The sequence below is a fragment of the Pantherophis guttatus genome, chromosome 2 (assembly GCF_059756535.1).
Source record: "Pantherophis guttatus breed Tessera chromosome 2, ASM5975653v1, whole genome shotgun sequence".
NCBI classification, from domain to species: Eukaryota; Metazoa; Chordata; class Lepidosauria; order Squamata; family Colubridae; genus Pantherophis; species Pantherophis guttatus.
In genome coordinates, this window is record NC_142064.1 from 156590882 (window position 1) to 156607317 (window position 16436).

Genomic DNA, 16436 nt, shown 5'->3' on the forward strand with positions numbered 1-16436 from the left:
TCGGATAGGGATAGGGATTGATAGGGATAGGGATAGGGATAGGGATAGGGATAGGGATAGGGATAGGGATAGGGATAGGGATAGGGATGGGATGGGATGGGATGGGATGGGATGGGATGGGATGGGATGGGATGGGATGGAATGGAATGGAATGGAATGGAATGGAATGGAATGGAATGGAATGGAATGGAATGGAATGGAATGGAATGGAATGGAATAGAATAGAATAGAATAGAATAGAATAGAATAGAATAGAATAGAATAGAATAGAATAGAATAGAATAGAATTCTTTATTGGCAAAGTGTGATTGGAGACACAAGTATGTGTGTCACTTGGTATGCATCAATACAAGAATGGTGCATACATTCGTCAAGAATCATAAAGTACACCACTTAATGATAGTCATAGGGAACAAATAAGCAATCAAATCAACAGGCTCCAACTCAACCCCTCCAAGACCGAGTGGCTGTGGCTTCCGGCGTCCCGATATAGCCAGCTGACGCCATCGCTGACTATTGGGGGTGAATCACTCGCCCCCACGGAGAGGGCTTGCAACTTGGGCGTCCTCCTGGACGCACGGCTGTCCTTGGAAGATCATTTGACGGCCGTGGCCAGGGGGGCTTTTTATCAGGTCCGCCTGATACGCCAGTTGCGCCCCTTTCTAGATCGGGACTCCCTACGCACAGTCACTCAGGCACTCGTCACCTCCCGCCTGGACTACTGCAACGCTCTCTACATGGGGCTCCCCCTGGGGTGCACCCGGAGGCTCCAGCTGGTCCAGAACGCGGCCGCGCGGGGGATCATGGGGGCGACGAGGCGCTCCCACGTGACACCTCTCCTGCGCGAGCTGCACTGGCTCCCGGTGGTCTTCCGGGTGCGCTTCAAGGTGTTGGTGACCACCTTTAAAGCGCTCCATGGCTTAGGGCCGGGGTACCTACGAGACCGCCTTCTGCCACCAATAGCCTCCCACCGGCCAGTACGCTCACACAGAGTGGGCCTCCTCAGGGTGCCGTCCGCCAGACAATGTCGGCTGGCGACCCCCAGGGGGGGAGCCTTCTCTGTGGTGGCGCCCACCCTCTGGAACAACCTCCCCCCAGAATTACGTACAATAACAGACCTCCGGATTTTTCGCCGGGCCCTGAAAACCCATTTATTTCAACAAGCTGGGCTGGCTTGACCAAATTTTAAATTGATTTTAAATTGGAATGGTTTTAATTTGGCCACAATATTTAATTATTTTAAATAGTTTTTAGATTTGCTATGTTTGTATGTATGTCTTGTTTTTACTTTGGCTGTACACCGCCCTGAGTCCTACATTGGAGAAGGGCGGTATAAAAATTTAAACAAATAAATAAATAAATAAATATTAGGAAACGGTCAATATAAATCTTAAGGATACCAGCAACAAGGTTACAGTCATACAGTCATAAGTGGGAGGAGATGGGTGATAGAAACGATGAGAAGATTAATAGTAATGCAGACTTAGTAACTTGTCCGACAGTGTTGAGGGAATTATTTGTTTAGCAGAGTGATGGCATTCGGGAAAAAACTGTTCTTGTGTCTACCCTGTTTCCCTGAAAATAAGACATCCCCTGATAATAAGTCCAGTTGGGCTTTTCAGCACATGTCCTAAAATAAGACCCCCCTGAAAATAAGCCCTCCCCAAAAATATTTAAACACATGCACAGCCAGTCCCCGCAATTTCCTCTGGTTAGGGTTAGGGAGACAGAGCTGGAAATCAGATAAAACTGCAAGAGGAGCCACGTCTTGCTCCATGTGCCCCAAAATAATAAGACATCTCCAAAAATAAGGCCAAGTGCTTATTTTAGGGTTCAAAAAATATAAGACATGGTCTTATTTTCAGGGAAACACGGTAGTTATTCTGGTGTGCAGTGCTCTATAGCGTCGTTTTGAGGGTAGAGGGTAGGAGTTGAAACAGTTTATGTCCAGGATGCGAGGAGTCTGTAAATATTTTCACAGCCCTCTTCTTGACTCGTGCAGTATACAGGTCCTCAATGGAAGGCAGGTTGGTAGCAATTGTTTTTTTTGCAGTTCTAATTATCCTCTGAAGTCTGTGTCTGTCTTCTTGGGTTGTAGAACCAAACCAGACAGTTTTGGAGGTGCAGATGACAGACTCAATAATTCCCCTGTAGAACTTTATCAGCAGCTCCTTGGGCAGTTTGAGCTTTCTGAGTTGGCACAGAATGGGCGTTGGTTATTACCTGATATGCCCTTTCTCAGCGTAGAGGAAACAGCAGTCAGGAATGGGTTAACTAAGTCTGTTAGCTGCTTGGACTGAGTCTGCGAATTGTTAAGACACGCCTCTTCCTGTTGCTTGCCAGCTTTTTGATGAAGGCATCAACGCAGACTGATGTGGTGAGCTGTAAAGACAAAAGAACAAAGACCTACCCTCCTCAAACCCCGGGCCGAACAAACCAACTGGGCAGGGCTGACTGCTCTTTCCTCTACACTGAGAAAGGGCGTATCAGGTAATAACCAATGTCCATTCTCCACCAAGGAGGAAACAGCAGTCAGGAATGGGACATACCAAACCCTTGTCCTATTGGGAGGGAGAAGTCCGGGCCCGCGGTTCTAGGTCTGAATGAACCCGCTGGAGAACTCTTCTGCCAAAAGCAGCCTCAGCCGAGGCGTAAGAGTCAAGCTTGTAGTCACGTACAAAAGGGGAAGGGGAAGACCAAGTAGCTGCTCTGCAGTCCTCCTCTAGAGAGGCCTGGGTAGCCCAAGCCACTGAAGTGGCAGCACTTCAGGTTGAATGGGCGGTGATATCCCTGGGCACAGTTAAGTCCTGGGCCTCATATGCCATAGATATACAAGCCCTGATCCAACATCCAACAGGTGGAGGAAGTGACCCTGCCTCCGAGGGTTGCTGGCTGAAACAAAAAGAGACTCTGTCCTCCACAGAAAAGAGGTCTGTTTAGCATATATGCCGAGAGACCTCCGTACGTCCAATGTATGCCAAATATGTTCCAAACAGTGTGTAGGCTCAGGGCAAAAATTGGGCAGAATTAACTCCTGAGCCCTATGAAACCAGGTTTTGACCTTGGGAAGGAAGGTAGGGTCTAGGCATAAAACCACTCTGTCAGCAAGGAAAACACAGAGATCCCCCCTGGTGGACAGAACCGCCAGCTCAGATATGCACCGAGCAGAAGTGATAGCTACTAAAAATGCCACCTTATAGGAAAGAAATTTCAAACTAACTTCCCATAGGGGTTCAAAGGGGCTCCGGGTAAGGGCAGTTAAGACCTTGTTTAAGTCCCATGCGGGAAAGCTGTGAACCATGGGGGGGGGTCAAAGGTTGGTGGCCCCCCTGAGGAACTGTCAAACTACTAGATGCATCAACAGGGAATCCCGGGACCCACAAGTAAGAATGGAAGGGCTACCATCTGGCTCCGAAGAGTATTAGGGGCCAACCAAGCATCTAACCCCACTTGAAGAAAGTCCAAAACCTGAGCCACCGAAACCTCTGTGAGGAGCAGATCCCCTTTTTTGCACCAGGAACAAAACGACCGCCATGTAGCATTATAGATACAGTTGGTGGAATCCCTGCGGGACGCCTGGATAGTGGCAATGACCCTGGAGGAAAATGTGTCCTCCCTCAGCAGGCCCCACTCAAGCACCAAGCGGTTAGTTGAAACCACTGCAGGTCCGGGTGTACCAACGCCCCGACTGAGGGAGATCCTGTCACGAGAGAGCCTCCAGGGTCAGTCCACTGAAAGAGCCACTAGATCTACATACCAAGGTCTCCTGGGCCAATGAGGGGCCAGAAGCAAAGGTTCCGCCTCCTCCTCCAAGAGTTTCCGGATGACCCTGGGAATCAAAGGAAGAGGAGGGAAGACATACAAGAGCCCTGACGGCCATGGGCTCCACAATGCATCCACTGCTTCCCCCTCCGGAGATGGGAACCATGAGAAGAACCTTGGCACTTGACGGTTGTCCCGTGTGGCGAACAGATTGACCACTGGGAGGCCAAAGCGATCTGTCAAACTCCTGAACAGAGATGGATCCAAACACCACTCTGCCTGGTCGACTGAAGTCCGACTGAGCCAGTCCGCCTGGATGTTCGCCACTCCCGATATGTGGTCTGTTCTGATGGAAGACAGATGAGACTCCGCCCAGAGAATCAGCTACTCTGCCTCTTGCATCAGAGCCAAAGAACGGGTCCCTCCTTGACGATTTATGTGGGCCTCGGTGGCCAAGTTGTCCGTCAGCATCAATACATCCTTCCCCGATACTAGGGACTCGAAACTCTTGAGAGCCAAGTGGATGGCCCGCAGTTCCAGCCAGTTGATGTTGTGCAAAACATCCTCTAGGGACCACTGACCTTGGGCCATGCGGAATCCGAGGTGAGCTCCCCAGCCAAAGAGACTGGTGTCGGTCGTCAGGGTGAGACGATGAGGCTGCTGGAACCTGCAACCCCGGGCAATGGCATCGGAAGACCACCATGTGAGGGAAGACCGTACTGCTGGTGTAACTTCCACTCTTACCAGAGACGTGCTATGCCGAGCTCATTGTAATGGAAGAAGAAACCACTGTAGGGCCCTGCTGTGGAGACGAGCCCAGGGTGTGATGCCGAAGCACAACACCATCTTTCCCAGCAGCTGGGATAGAAGCAGCAGGGAGGAGGTATGATCCAACCGGACTCTGACTGCAAGGTCCTTCAGGCTGGATTGGCGGTCCAGCGAAAGATACTCTCTCCACTGTATCTATTATTGCCCCTAGATGGATCAAATGAGTTGTCGGGATCAGATGACTTTTGGATCGGTTTACGGAGAAGCCATGATATTGAAGAACCTGTATGGTGGTATCCAGGTCCTGCCTGGCTCGAGATGCTGAACTGGACTGGATGAGGATGTCATCCAGGTAGAACAGTATGCGAAAAGGTAGTCCAGAGATGGCACACCAAGGTGGCCATCAATTCAGTAAGCACCCTTGGGGTGGAGGACTGACCGAAAAGCAACACCAGGTAATGATAATGTTTCCCCATGTACTGAAAGCGGAGAAATTGTCTGTGATCTGGATGAATGGGGACATGTAGGTAGGCCTCCGTGAGATTCATCAACGTGAGGAGATCGCCCTGCCTGACGCTGTCCACGATGGAGTGGAGAGACTGCATCTTGAACCTTCGATACACTATATAACGGTTCAATGTCTTGAGGTTGAGAATTGCCCTCCAACCCCCCGAGGACTTCTGAATCGGGAACAGTCTGGAATAAAATCCCTGACCGTGGTGTGCCTCTGGAACCGGCTGAATGGCCTGGATGGCCAATAAGTGTGTTATGGCAGACTGTATGAGGCGCTGCCTTATCCAATCCTGAGACACAGGACAGCGGATGAAGAATCTCGGTGGGCTGGACAGGAATTCTAGGGAGAGGCCTGACCTTACCATCTCCCTGACCCAAGAGTCCGAAGTGGAAACCTCCGACTGGTCAGCAAAGAGAGCCAGCCAGCCCCCTATGGGTGGTTTGGGAAAGGAGTCATTTGGACCGTCTATAGGGGCGACCCCTCCCACCCCAAAAGGAACACTTGGGTGGATAACGGTGTCCCTGCCTGCCCCGCCTGCCCTGCCCCTGTCTGAAGACAAAATGTCTCTGCGATCGTTGCCCCCCAAAGCCACTGTCCGCTCACCGAAAGGAAGAGGGACGAAAATAGGGACTCGGGCAAGCTGCCGCCCATCTGGTCAAGTTAGGCATAATCTTGCATTTGTCCCAAGACTCCACAAGAATAGGGTCTAGGGAGTCACCAAACAATTTCTCTCCCTTATGTGGGGAAGAAGCTAATCTCCACTTGTTTCTAGCGTCAGCCTGCCACTGGTGAAGCCACGAGATGATGAGATGTGATGGAAGATCCAATAGCTTTAGATGCAACTTGAGACACATTTAGTGTCGCGTCGGCAGAAAATTCCACCGCTACCATGATCTTGTTGAGATCTTGGTGGGACCCGATATCTGGAAGACGATCCTGTAATTGCCTTAACCAGAGCAATGAAGCCCTGTTAAAAAAGGATGCAGCTGAGGCTGCCATAACTGCCCAGGCCGAAGCCTGTTGGGTTTTGACCAGAGATTACTCCTATCTCTTATCTTCTGGACAGAGGTGTTCCTCCGACGGGCCAGGAAGGTTGGCTTGAGATGACAGAGCCACTATCGGGGAGTTAACCACAGGAATCTGTACAGACTTGGTCATATCGGAACCAATGTTGTACAGGCGTCTGTCCAAACTGTTGGGAAGAGGGCCTGAGCCTGGAGAAACCCACTGGCGAAGTACCACGTCGAGAAAAAGTCAGGAGGCCGGAACCTCCTCAGACTCAATGGTGGGTTCTACAAATAAAGGGTCCGCCGGGTCAGAGGGATCCAAAACAGTACCAGGAGTAGACTGGACCATGCCCTGTTGAGTGGTCACCTTGGCCTTATGCAGCAATGGTCTGAAGTGGTGAGGCTTGAAAAGCCCAACAAATGATGGTTGGTCAGGTAAAAGTTCCTCATCATCGAAGAGCTCAATATCGTGCTGCATCTTCTCCCCTGAAAGGGAGGCCTGGCTGGAAGACGCCACTAAACATTCCGGATCCTGAAAAGGAAGGGAAGATCCCAACCCCTGATATCTATGATGGAAAGATTGAACTCTGGAAAAATCAGAAGCCATGGTAGCAGTTATTCTTGTAAACCTCCTTCAATGCCCTAACTAATGGCATTAGTAATCCAGATAGACAAATGATCCGGAATTTGGGTGTCACTCAGTTGCCCAGGCTGAAGGCCTACAGAAATGGGCGTGGAAGAAGCTTCTGGGGAAGGGGACCTGTGTTCCACTTGCTGCTCTCAAGGTGTTCTGCCCTAGCTATGGATCCCAAAGAACGCAGCACACACAAAGTCACCGATGGTTCAAGAGCAGGCATTGCTCCAAAAAGGATATCACTGTCACTAAGCAAGGCAGGAGCCTGTGCAGAGTCCCCATCTGGAGACCAGGTAAGTGTAGGAGCTTCTTCTGGAATAGTAGAACTGTCCTGTATCCTCTCAGAGGCAACCTAGGCCCTGGGAACTCTTTTAAAATATTTTGAAGGCTGGGAATAAGGCTTTTGAGCTCGAGAATGAGCCTTGCCCCACCCAAGGGATTGAGAACCAGAAGGCCCTTCCTTGGGATCACTGTCTTGTACAGGAAGGCCTGATCCTGACTTGGATCCAGAACACCCCGAAGCCTTAGAAGTCATTGTGTCAACTCCTGCAAGGAGAATATGGACACTAATAATAATGGCAAGAAGTCTCTTACTGCAGTAAACTGAGTACTCACAGGGCCCACAATGCCAGATAATAATAATATGGGGAAGCCCGAAATAGCACGTTTGGGTTCCCAACCCCAAGTGCCACTCCCCCAGCCAGGTCACCTTGGATCGCTGGTCACTGGAATAGGAGACTTGGTTAAGCACCTGAACTCCAGGTTGCAGAATAATAAAAGGGTGCTCTCAAGGCTTCTTTTCGGGATCAGTCTTACCCAGACTGAGAAATTGTACAGCTGAAGATCTGCTGCCGAACTGCCACACCGAGGCACTCAAAGCCTTCTAGAAGCTGGTCCAAAATGGCCATGACCTCCACGAGGCTCCAAAATGGCCACCGCAACACTAACCGGCTTAAAAATGGCTACTGCGAGGCCTGCAGGTTCTGGAATGGCCTCTGTTCCTCTTCGCCACTCTATCCAATACACAGGCCAGTGCTACGGAGCAGGCTCGTGGGTGCTGCCTGAAGCAGCTTCCAACGGTGCTGATCTCACGCACCCTCTAGGGATGCGCTACGGAGCCAGGCTTGTGGGCACTGCCTTCGTTTTGCAGAGGGACCAAAGCCTCAAATCCCCTGTGGGTCAGCTTTTTGAGGCAAAGTCTGTGAGAGCTGCCCAGAGGTCCTCAGCCGAGAGACCTCTCGCTGCCCCAGCGGCCTTCAGAGGGCTCAGGCTGAATCGTCTTTCCCGCTGTAACAAACTAAACCACAGCACTTAATTTGCAAACCAAAGATAAATAGAAAAAAAACCCTCTGTTTTTCAAGGAAAAAAGTCAAGAATGGACAGCTCAAGGAAAAACGTCTGTCCAGCTAGACTGAGTCTAAAAAGCTGGCAAGCAACAGGAAGAGGCATGGCTTAACAATTTGCAGACTCAGTCCAAGCAGCAAAGAGTTAACCCATTCCGGACTGCTGTTTCCTCCTTGGTGGAGAAAGAATATTCTTTGTTGTGCTTTTTTGATGATGTTTTTAATATTAGGTGTCCATTTTAGGTCTTGAGATATGGTAGAACCTAGACATTTGAAGGTCTCTACTGTTAATACTGTGTTGTCTAGTATTGTAAAAGGTGGTAGTATGGGAGAGTTTCACTTAATTGGGTCTTACACAGCTTTTGTAAAAGGTGCACAAGACTTTTCATTTTCTTTCTTTCCTATTCAGTTAATTTTGCCCCTCTTGATCTCCCATCCTATCTCCACCTGCCACTTTCTCTTCCCTTTCCCTTATCGTTTCTCCCTATTACCCTCTGTTGCCATTTCTTCTTACTTTTTGCAAGAAAAAGTAAGTGGAGGAGGGGAATGTCTTCTGGGAAAAATATAGAGAATGTGTTGTGCTTTGTATATACACAAGCCAAGGATCTGGTCAATTACAATGTCCACAAACAGGATTTCTTGATTTATAAACAACTTTAATTAGTAGTTACCAATTCAATTAATCTTTCTTTTGTGCCTGGCTCTGCCCCTTTTTTGAAGTATGGCTTTTAGCATATATGCATATTTATGTATGTCACATGAAAGCCAACATGGTGCAGAGCTTAAGATACTGGATTGGCACTAAGAAGATCCAGGTTCAAGCAAACCCTCAGTCATGAAAGCTTGCTAGGTGATTTTGGGAAAGTCCATTTCTCCAACCAACTTACCAAACATCACAGGTTTGTTGTTATTGGAAAAATTAATAAATTTATAGACAAGTAACAAGTTTAGCAATTTATGTCAAATGATTTAATGTATGCGGATCTTCTCAGACATCTAGCACATAAAAAAACTTCTAGTATCAGAAACAGCAAATCAGGCATCCAACATGTGTTATACACCGAACTGTTTGCCTTCTTCCCAGTCAAACCCACCATCTTTCTACACCTTAACCTTCAGCAACCTCACTCCATCCTATATTCTTTCTATATGCCCCAAAGTCAAATTACATACCTCTGACATTCTGAAAACATCTCTCTGAAGCACTTGGTTTCATTTACATCTGCTGGTGTTTTCTCCAGACAAAGAAACTTGCATAACTGTTCCAGTCCCATTTTGGACAGTGGAAGATTGCAATTTTTTACTAATGTAAGGGTGACCAATGTTAGGCCTACTTTATCTGAAACGGAAGTGTTCTGTTTGAGGATGTTACTGGATTGTTCCATCAAGTAATCCACAATCAACTCTTGCAACTTTAAAGAGAGAAAGAGAAATGTATGTTTAACCATACATCATATTAAGGCATAGAAACAAAACATCTAGGTGCATACATTGTCCTGAACCTAGCTCAAAGAAAACACATTGGTTTAACTTAAACTATTAAAATGTTGGTTGTACAACAGCTGTCTATTTCTGAAATAGTGATTTTTGCAGAGGTGGTGGATCACAAAATTATCCAACTCAAGTCTCCAAATGATCTAAATGATTTCCTGAATGTACTAGGTAATTTCCCACCTCATCTGACTGCAATACTATCAAATCCTATTATGTTCTATGGAATGTGAAAAGGAAGTGAACAGTGCTTGCTTGTTTTTATTACATCTGTTGAAAGTAATTCAGTATCTTCTTGGCTAGGTTACTAAAAGGGAGAAAAAAACAAAAGCTTACAGGGAGCAATCTGTACCACCTTTGTAATTAATATCAATCTTCCTTAGCTTGGGCTTCAGCATTGGGACAAAAAAGAATACATGTCTCTACCCATTTGTTCCATTAATTTAAAATTCTTTTGTATATGCCAAGGGTATTGTCCAAGTATCTGGAAACAATAGGGTTATCATATATTTAACAAATATTTTGCCCTCTGAGACCAATTAAATCAGCCAAAATGTGACTGGCCCCATGATGCAGTGAAGTGATCCATGCAGATTTGCTGGTAGGAAATGCCCAATACTAGAGATCCTTTTATTTGAATTTCGAGATCTGTAATGATGCAATCTCTGACTGCCAAGATTCCATTTTGTCCCTTATGTTATTTAATGTCTACATGGAACTGTTAAGAGATAACACAGTCCTTTCAACAGTTCCAAGAAGGCTCCACACCCATTTGCAACACTCAGGTGACCAACTGTCTGCAAGGAGTAAAAATCCTTCCATTCCCCGCCATTCAGTCAGAGCTAAAGAAGCTTCTTGGATGAGAAGCAAAACATCTTCAAAGAAAAATCACAAAGTCCAGTTGCCTCTTGAAAAAGCACATTTGGGACAACTGCTAAGAGAGAGCTTTGGAATAGAGTGACTATCAGCTTCCTCCTTACCGTTTTACTCTAAGGAAATAATCAGTATCCTGGAATATTTTGAATAGGGTTGATAATGGAATACATTAGGCTGAATGCAATTTAGAGAAATTGCATAAATTTATTATGCAATTAAAATTATGGGACATAGGAAGCATTAAAAAGTGGGATTTTATTATGGGCTTCTTGCTGATCCTCCACTGTGATTAGATTCATAGGTGGAAACCATGGAAAGGAATGTATTAATAATTTAGTTGCATTATTTTGTTCCAAGAGTGTAACAATGTGCATCTTGCTCAGCACAGTCAACTCTATAGAAGTTTGGCTACAAGGTTCTACTTGCATGTATAATAAAGAGAATGTAATACCTGCGGTTCTCCAAATTGTAGATCTTTCCATTCTATTCGTTGTCCTTCATGTACCATTATCTTTTTATTCACAAAGTAAAATTGCTGGAACTGCTGCAAAAAGCTTTTGATGTTAATCTGACTCAGAGGACTAAGTATACTGAAGAGGCTGTCCAGCATTATTCTTGCTGCTATCTGTTTGCCTCTCACAATTTTCTTTGCCGTATCTTTCCAAGGCAGTATGTGATTCTTAATTTTTTGCAACCAACCGTCCTCAGGTTTAACGCATATTATATCATCATATTGATGCCAATCTGTTAAATAAAATATTATTAAAGTTCTAAAATGCCAGACATATCTAGTTCCCTATCAAAGAGAAGGATTGGGGGGACATGTTAATTGTCTTCTAGTGCCTGAGGGGCAGTCACAGAGATGAGGGGATAGATTTACTCTCCATACCACCTGAGGGCAGAACAAAAAGCAAAGGGTGGAAGTTCATTAAAGACTGATCCAACCTGGAACTAAGGAGAAATTTCCTATCAGCGAGAGCAATTAACCAATGGAGTAGCTTGCTTCCTGGAGTTGCCTGGGGGTTTTCAAAAATAGATTGGGCAATCATTTGACTAGGATTGTATAAAGTCTCTTGCCTTGAGCAGGGAGTTGGACTAGGAGACCTCTGAGATCCCTTCTAGCTCTAGGATTCAATGTTCTATGAAATGCCCCTGCACAGTATTTTAGGGGAGCCCAATACCAACTGAATGATGAGAACAAGCAGCCTCAGTAGAGACAGAGTTGCACAACAGGGGGAGTGGGGCAAAGAGCAGTTATACCACTAACCTATAAGACCCAACCTCACAAACAACGTATTTACTGGGCTTTTCAGTTTTTCATTTCAGTTTGCCTTCACTGGTGGAAGAAGACATCTCTCATGAATTAGTGGCCAACACAACAATCCCAAATTAGTATGGACCTGACCCACAAAGCCAGTCACACTTTAGTGCTAAAATTATGTCGCAGTATCTAGACCTGATCTGAGAATGGGAACTATTTCTTTTGGTTCCCATTCTCAGGCCTGGGTACAGCACGGAAACGGCATTGGTCGCGTTGGTGGATGATCTCTGGAGGGCTAGGGACAGAGGTTGTTCCTCTATCCTGGTCCTATTAGATCTCTCAGCGGCTTTTGATACCATCGACCATGGTATCATGCTGCACCGGTTGGAAGGGTTGGGGGTGGGAGGCACCGTATTACGGTGGTTCTCCTCCTTTCTCTCCGACCGGTCGCAGTCTGTGTTGACAGGGGGGCAGAGGTCGACCCCGAGGCCCCTTATATGTGGGGTGCCACAAGGATCGGTCCTCTCGCCCCTTTTGTTCAACATTTATGTGAAGCCGCTGGGCGAGATCATCCGTGGTTTCGGGGTGGAGTACCATCAGTACGCTGACAACACCCAGCTGTACATCTCCACCCCAGACCACCCCAACGATGCCCTTGAAGTGATGTCCCGGTGCCTGGAGGCCGTACGGATCTGGATGGGGAGAAACAGGCTCAGACTCAACCCATCCAAGACTGAGTGGCTGTGGTTTCCAACGTCCCGATAGTCAGCTGGTACCATCGCTGACTATTGGGGGCGAAGCATTGGCCTCCACGGAAGGGGCTCGCAACTTGGGTGTCCTCCTGGATTCACGGCTGTCTTTAGAAGAGCACTTGACGGCCGTGACCGGGAGGATTTTTCATCAGGTTCGCCTGATCCGCCAGTTGCGTCCCTTTCTGGATCGGGACTCGTTACGCACGGTCACTCATGCCCTCGTCACCTCCCGTCTGGACTATTGTAACGCTCTCTACATGGGGCTCCCCTTGAGGAGCACTTGGAGGCTCCAACTGGCGCAGAGTGCGGCCGCGCGGATGGTGATGGGAGCGATGTGGCGCTCCCATGTAACGCCTCTCCTGCGCGAGCTGCACTGGCTCCCGGTGGTCTTCCGAGTGCGCTTCAAGGTTTTGGTCATCACCTTCAGAGCGCTCCATGGCTTAGGACCTGGCTATTTACGGGACCGCCTGCTACCACCAATAGCCTCCCACCAACCAGTACGCTCCCATAGAGAGGGGCTCCTCCGGGTGCTGTCGGCCAAACAATGTCGACTGGCGGCCCCCAGGGGGAGAGCTTTCCCTGTGGGGGCACCTACTATCTGGAACGAGCTCCCCCCCCGAGATACGGAGGATTCCGGATCTGCATACCTTCCGTCGCACGCTTAAGACGTTCCTATTCCAGCAAGCTGGCCTGACCTAAACTTTTCCTCTTTTAAATGGGAATTTTAAATTTGGTTTTAAATTATTGGGGTTTTAAAATGGTTCAGCCAAATTTATTTAATTTGTTTTATCTCTATTTTAAATTTTGTATTTATATGTTTTATTTTATGGCTGTTCACCGCCCTGAGTCCTTCGGGAGTAGGGCGGTATACAAATTTAATAAAATTAAAAAATGAAAAATGGTTCTTTGTTGTCATAATCAGGCCACCATAGAGTTTACAGATAGGGAGGAGGAATCAAATTGAGCAGACCACCCAAGATTCCTAAAGAATCCAATTTGTTTCCAAAGACACTGAAGCTTTGGCAGGACGTTCTGTGGAGTAGCTGGCTGGAATCACGGGGTGGCTGTGGCACTAAGATGATGTTCCTAAGCGGCCATTGGTTTTGGTTGGCCACTGGTTTTCCAGGGAGCACCAAGAGATAATTCTACTGAAGGGATGTTTAGAAGAAGAGGGATAAAAGAAAATTGAATGTAACTGAACAATGAACACAGAAAAGCATGCAAGTTCAAACTAGATTGTAAAGCCCCCTTACTTCTCTGTCTTCTTATATCTGATAGAGACACCAAGCAACATTATTTAAAGTGGCTATCTGACAAGAAAACAGGAAGTAAATTGTGGGTTTATATTGCAATGATTTTGCATGGCAACTAGAAAATAAAATTACTCAACCCACTCAAGAGATATATGGCAGCTGGGTAGATCCAACTGAGATACAATGCTCAAGGAAATAATCATAGACCTGCTGAATTTCTGCTTGAGGAAGCATAAAAATAGGTGGAATATTGAAATATTGAACAATGTGGAATATTGAATATTAATCAAACAATGCCTTACAGACATATATCAGGCATGTATTTCTCAAGGACACTTCTACCAGCTTATTGGGGAAGCTATACCAGTTAAATACCTACCTGGATACATCCTTCCACATTTAGAAATTAAATTGAAAGATCAAGAAAAAGTGAAATAATAGAATACAGAAGATGAAATGGGGAAAACCACTGGAAGGACTTTTGCTACACCTTAGCTAGTATTAAAAACATTTCTTTGGGAAAAACTGTTCTCTTTCATATTTTGGATTCTTGTTTTCTTGGATACTAAAATCTCAGTTTCATTAATACAACACTGGGAAGACTGTAATGTAAAGGGCAGTTTCTTACCTGTACCACTTATATATTTTGATGATATTAACAAGGAGCGATTTACATGATTTCCTGAAGTAGGTTTGTAAATGAATTCATAGGTCATTTGTTTGTCACGTTTAACGATATATTTATAAGAAATGTGTTTATTCAAGTTTTCCTTAGATAGTGTGACATGGCCTTCAATCAGGAATCCATGATCTTCAAGGTATCTAATATTTTTTTTAAAAAAATTAGCAACAAAGCATTGTAAAGGCAAGGAAGCAATACACTGTTCATGACTACTATTCCTGAAACTGGAATAGATTTACATAATTCAATACTAAATCTTCCTTTTCACTTTCAAAAATAACCGCTGTTCATAAATCTCCATCAATAAGCATAATCATGGATGTTGGTCTGCCACAATTTTACACAAGAACAAAATGACATTGACCAAGAACAGTTTCCATTCTTTGCAGACCACACAGGTAGGTGCAGAACTCTGGAATCCAGCAACTTTCTTGTGCTCATTATTAGATTAGATGTAATAATCTCTCCTCCCTACTAGAATATTGGTATTGCCAGCTTCCTGTTGTATGTATTATAAAATGCCAAAAATGTGTGCATAAAGCAAACAATATAGCATTTCTTCATTCTAATACAGTGATCCCCAACCTTTCCAACTTTGTACACTGATGGGGGTGGGGGTAGAGCAGTAGATGGTTCTGTGGAAGCAGGGTCTGTGTGTGAATGCATCTCCATTTGCATAAGCACCAGGCACATCCACTTGCCTCTTAGGTAAATGAAACTTCATATGTGAGCACATGCACCTGCTGCTTGTACAGATGGAGCTGCACGTGCCCGATGCTCACAAATGGAGCTGCATGTGCAAGGGTGCTCGCTGGCCACTTGTGTGGCCTGGTTCCAAAGGGGCCACAGCCCGGGGTTTGTGACCCCTGCTCTAATATACATGCAACCTCACATAGAGTGCAACTTTGTACAAAGAATTGCCTTTGCCATCTCTTTATGAATTCTATTATTCATAAATAATTGCTAATAAAAGCACAAATATATCAGTTTTCTCTAATGGTCTTTCTCATCTAATGTAAGATATACTGTCTTATACCAGTTGCAAACTATCTTTATTGAAATACAAAGAAAAGCATGAACACATTCAGAACTAAATTCTAACCTCAAAAAAAAAAAGAAGACTAAAGACCTCTCATGTAATTCATAGGTTAATGCAAGTCTTTCAGCCACAGAACTGGGAATATGCTGGAACATACAAGCATGTACTTACTTGGTAAAATTCAGCTCACAGACATTATCTTTCCAGTCATCGTAACCAGAAATGCCCCCTGCCCTAATGAACACTTTGTGCTTCTCCGGATTTATCTTGAAGTCCTTAGACAGAATGGCATGGAAATAAACTGTAATACTGTTTTCCAAATGTGTTTGACTGCAAGACAGTGTAAGAAGATAATTTACACATTAATACTAAATTATAATGCAAAAAGTTTCCATAAAACAAATATTGATTTAAATTACATATATATCACCTGACATAGAACGTATCTTCAGAGAGTGGACAAATTTTCAAAAAAGTAAATACTGCATAAAAGGTAAGCACGCTATCAAAATAAGTAACAAAATAAAGAAGCAAAAGTTTGATAGCCATAGCCACTGTGAGCTCTCTAACACTGAGGTTAATAAAATTATCTTAAGCATGCACCTAGCTTGTAATAAATTTGATAGATTCTCTATTTCATCTGAAAGAAGAAAAAGAAAATAGCGTTAGTCTTGCTTAGTGTTTGAATGGGAGACCATAAGAAATCCCAGGGCTGTAATTTATACTAGGAAGCTGAAAATTGAAACAGAAACTGGAAGCAGCAAATCCCTTTTATATTGTCACCAAAAAAATGCCATGGACTCTCCAGATAATCACTAGAAGCTGGACTGACTTAATGGACATTTTATTCTCATATGCATCACTGAATGGGAACTACTGGCATGCAAATCAGAGCTGCATGTGGACCTTTAGCTTTAGGTGTTTGTGGGAAGAGGAATATATTATTTCCACAGAAATATTTTTAAACTAAAAAAGGGAAATGTTGGAGGCTGCTGTATCTGCCCAGCAGGAAGTAGCAATAGCACTTAGACCGTTTCACAGTGCTTTATAACCC

The 16436-nt window shown here is 45.3% G+C and overlaps 1 protein-coding gene across 1 annotated transcript in view; it reads right to left on the reverse strand.

Annotated features, from left to right (window-relative positions):
- Positions 1-16436, reverse strand: part of RNF213 (ring finger protein 213) — a 123318-nt gene that overhangs the window by 91327 nt on the left and 15555 nt on the right. The window contains exons 6-9 of the mRNA XM_087887082.1: positions 15554-15712; positions 14290-14483; positions 10847-11139; positions 9202-9440 (exon numbers count right to left, since the gene is read on the reverse strand). Coding sequence (XP_087743208.1) covers positions 9202-9440; positions 10847-11139; positions 14290-14483; positions 15554-15712 — 885 coding nt within the window. The remainder of the gene's footprint in view (positions 1-9201; positions 9441-10846; positions 11140-14289; positions 14484-15553; positions 15713-16436) is intronic.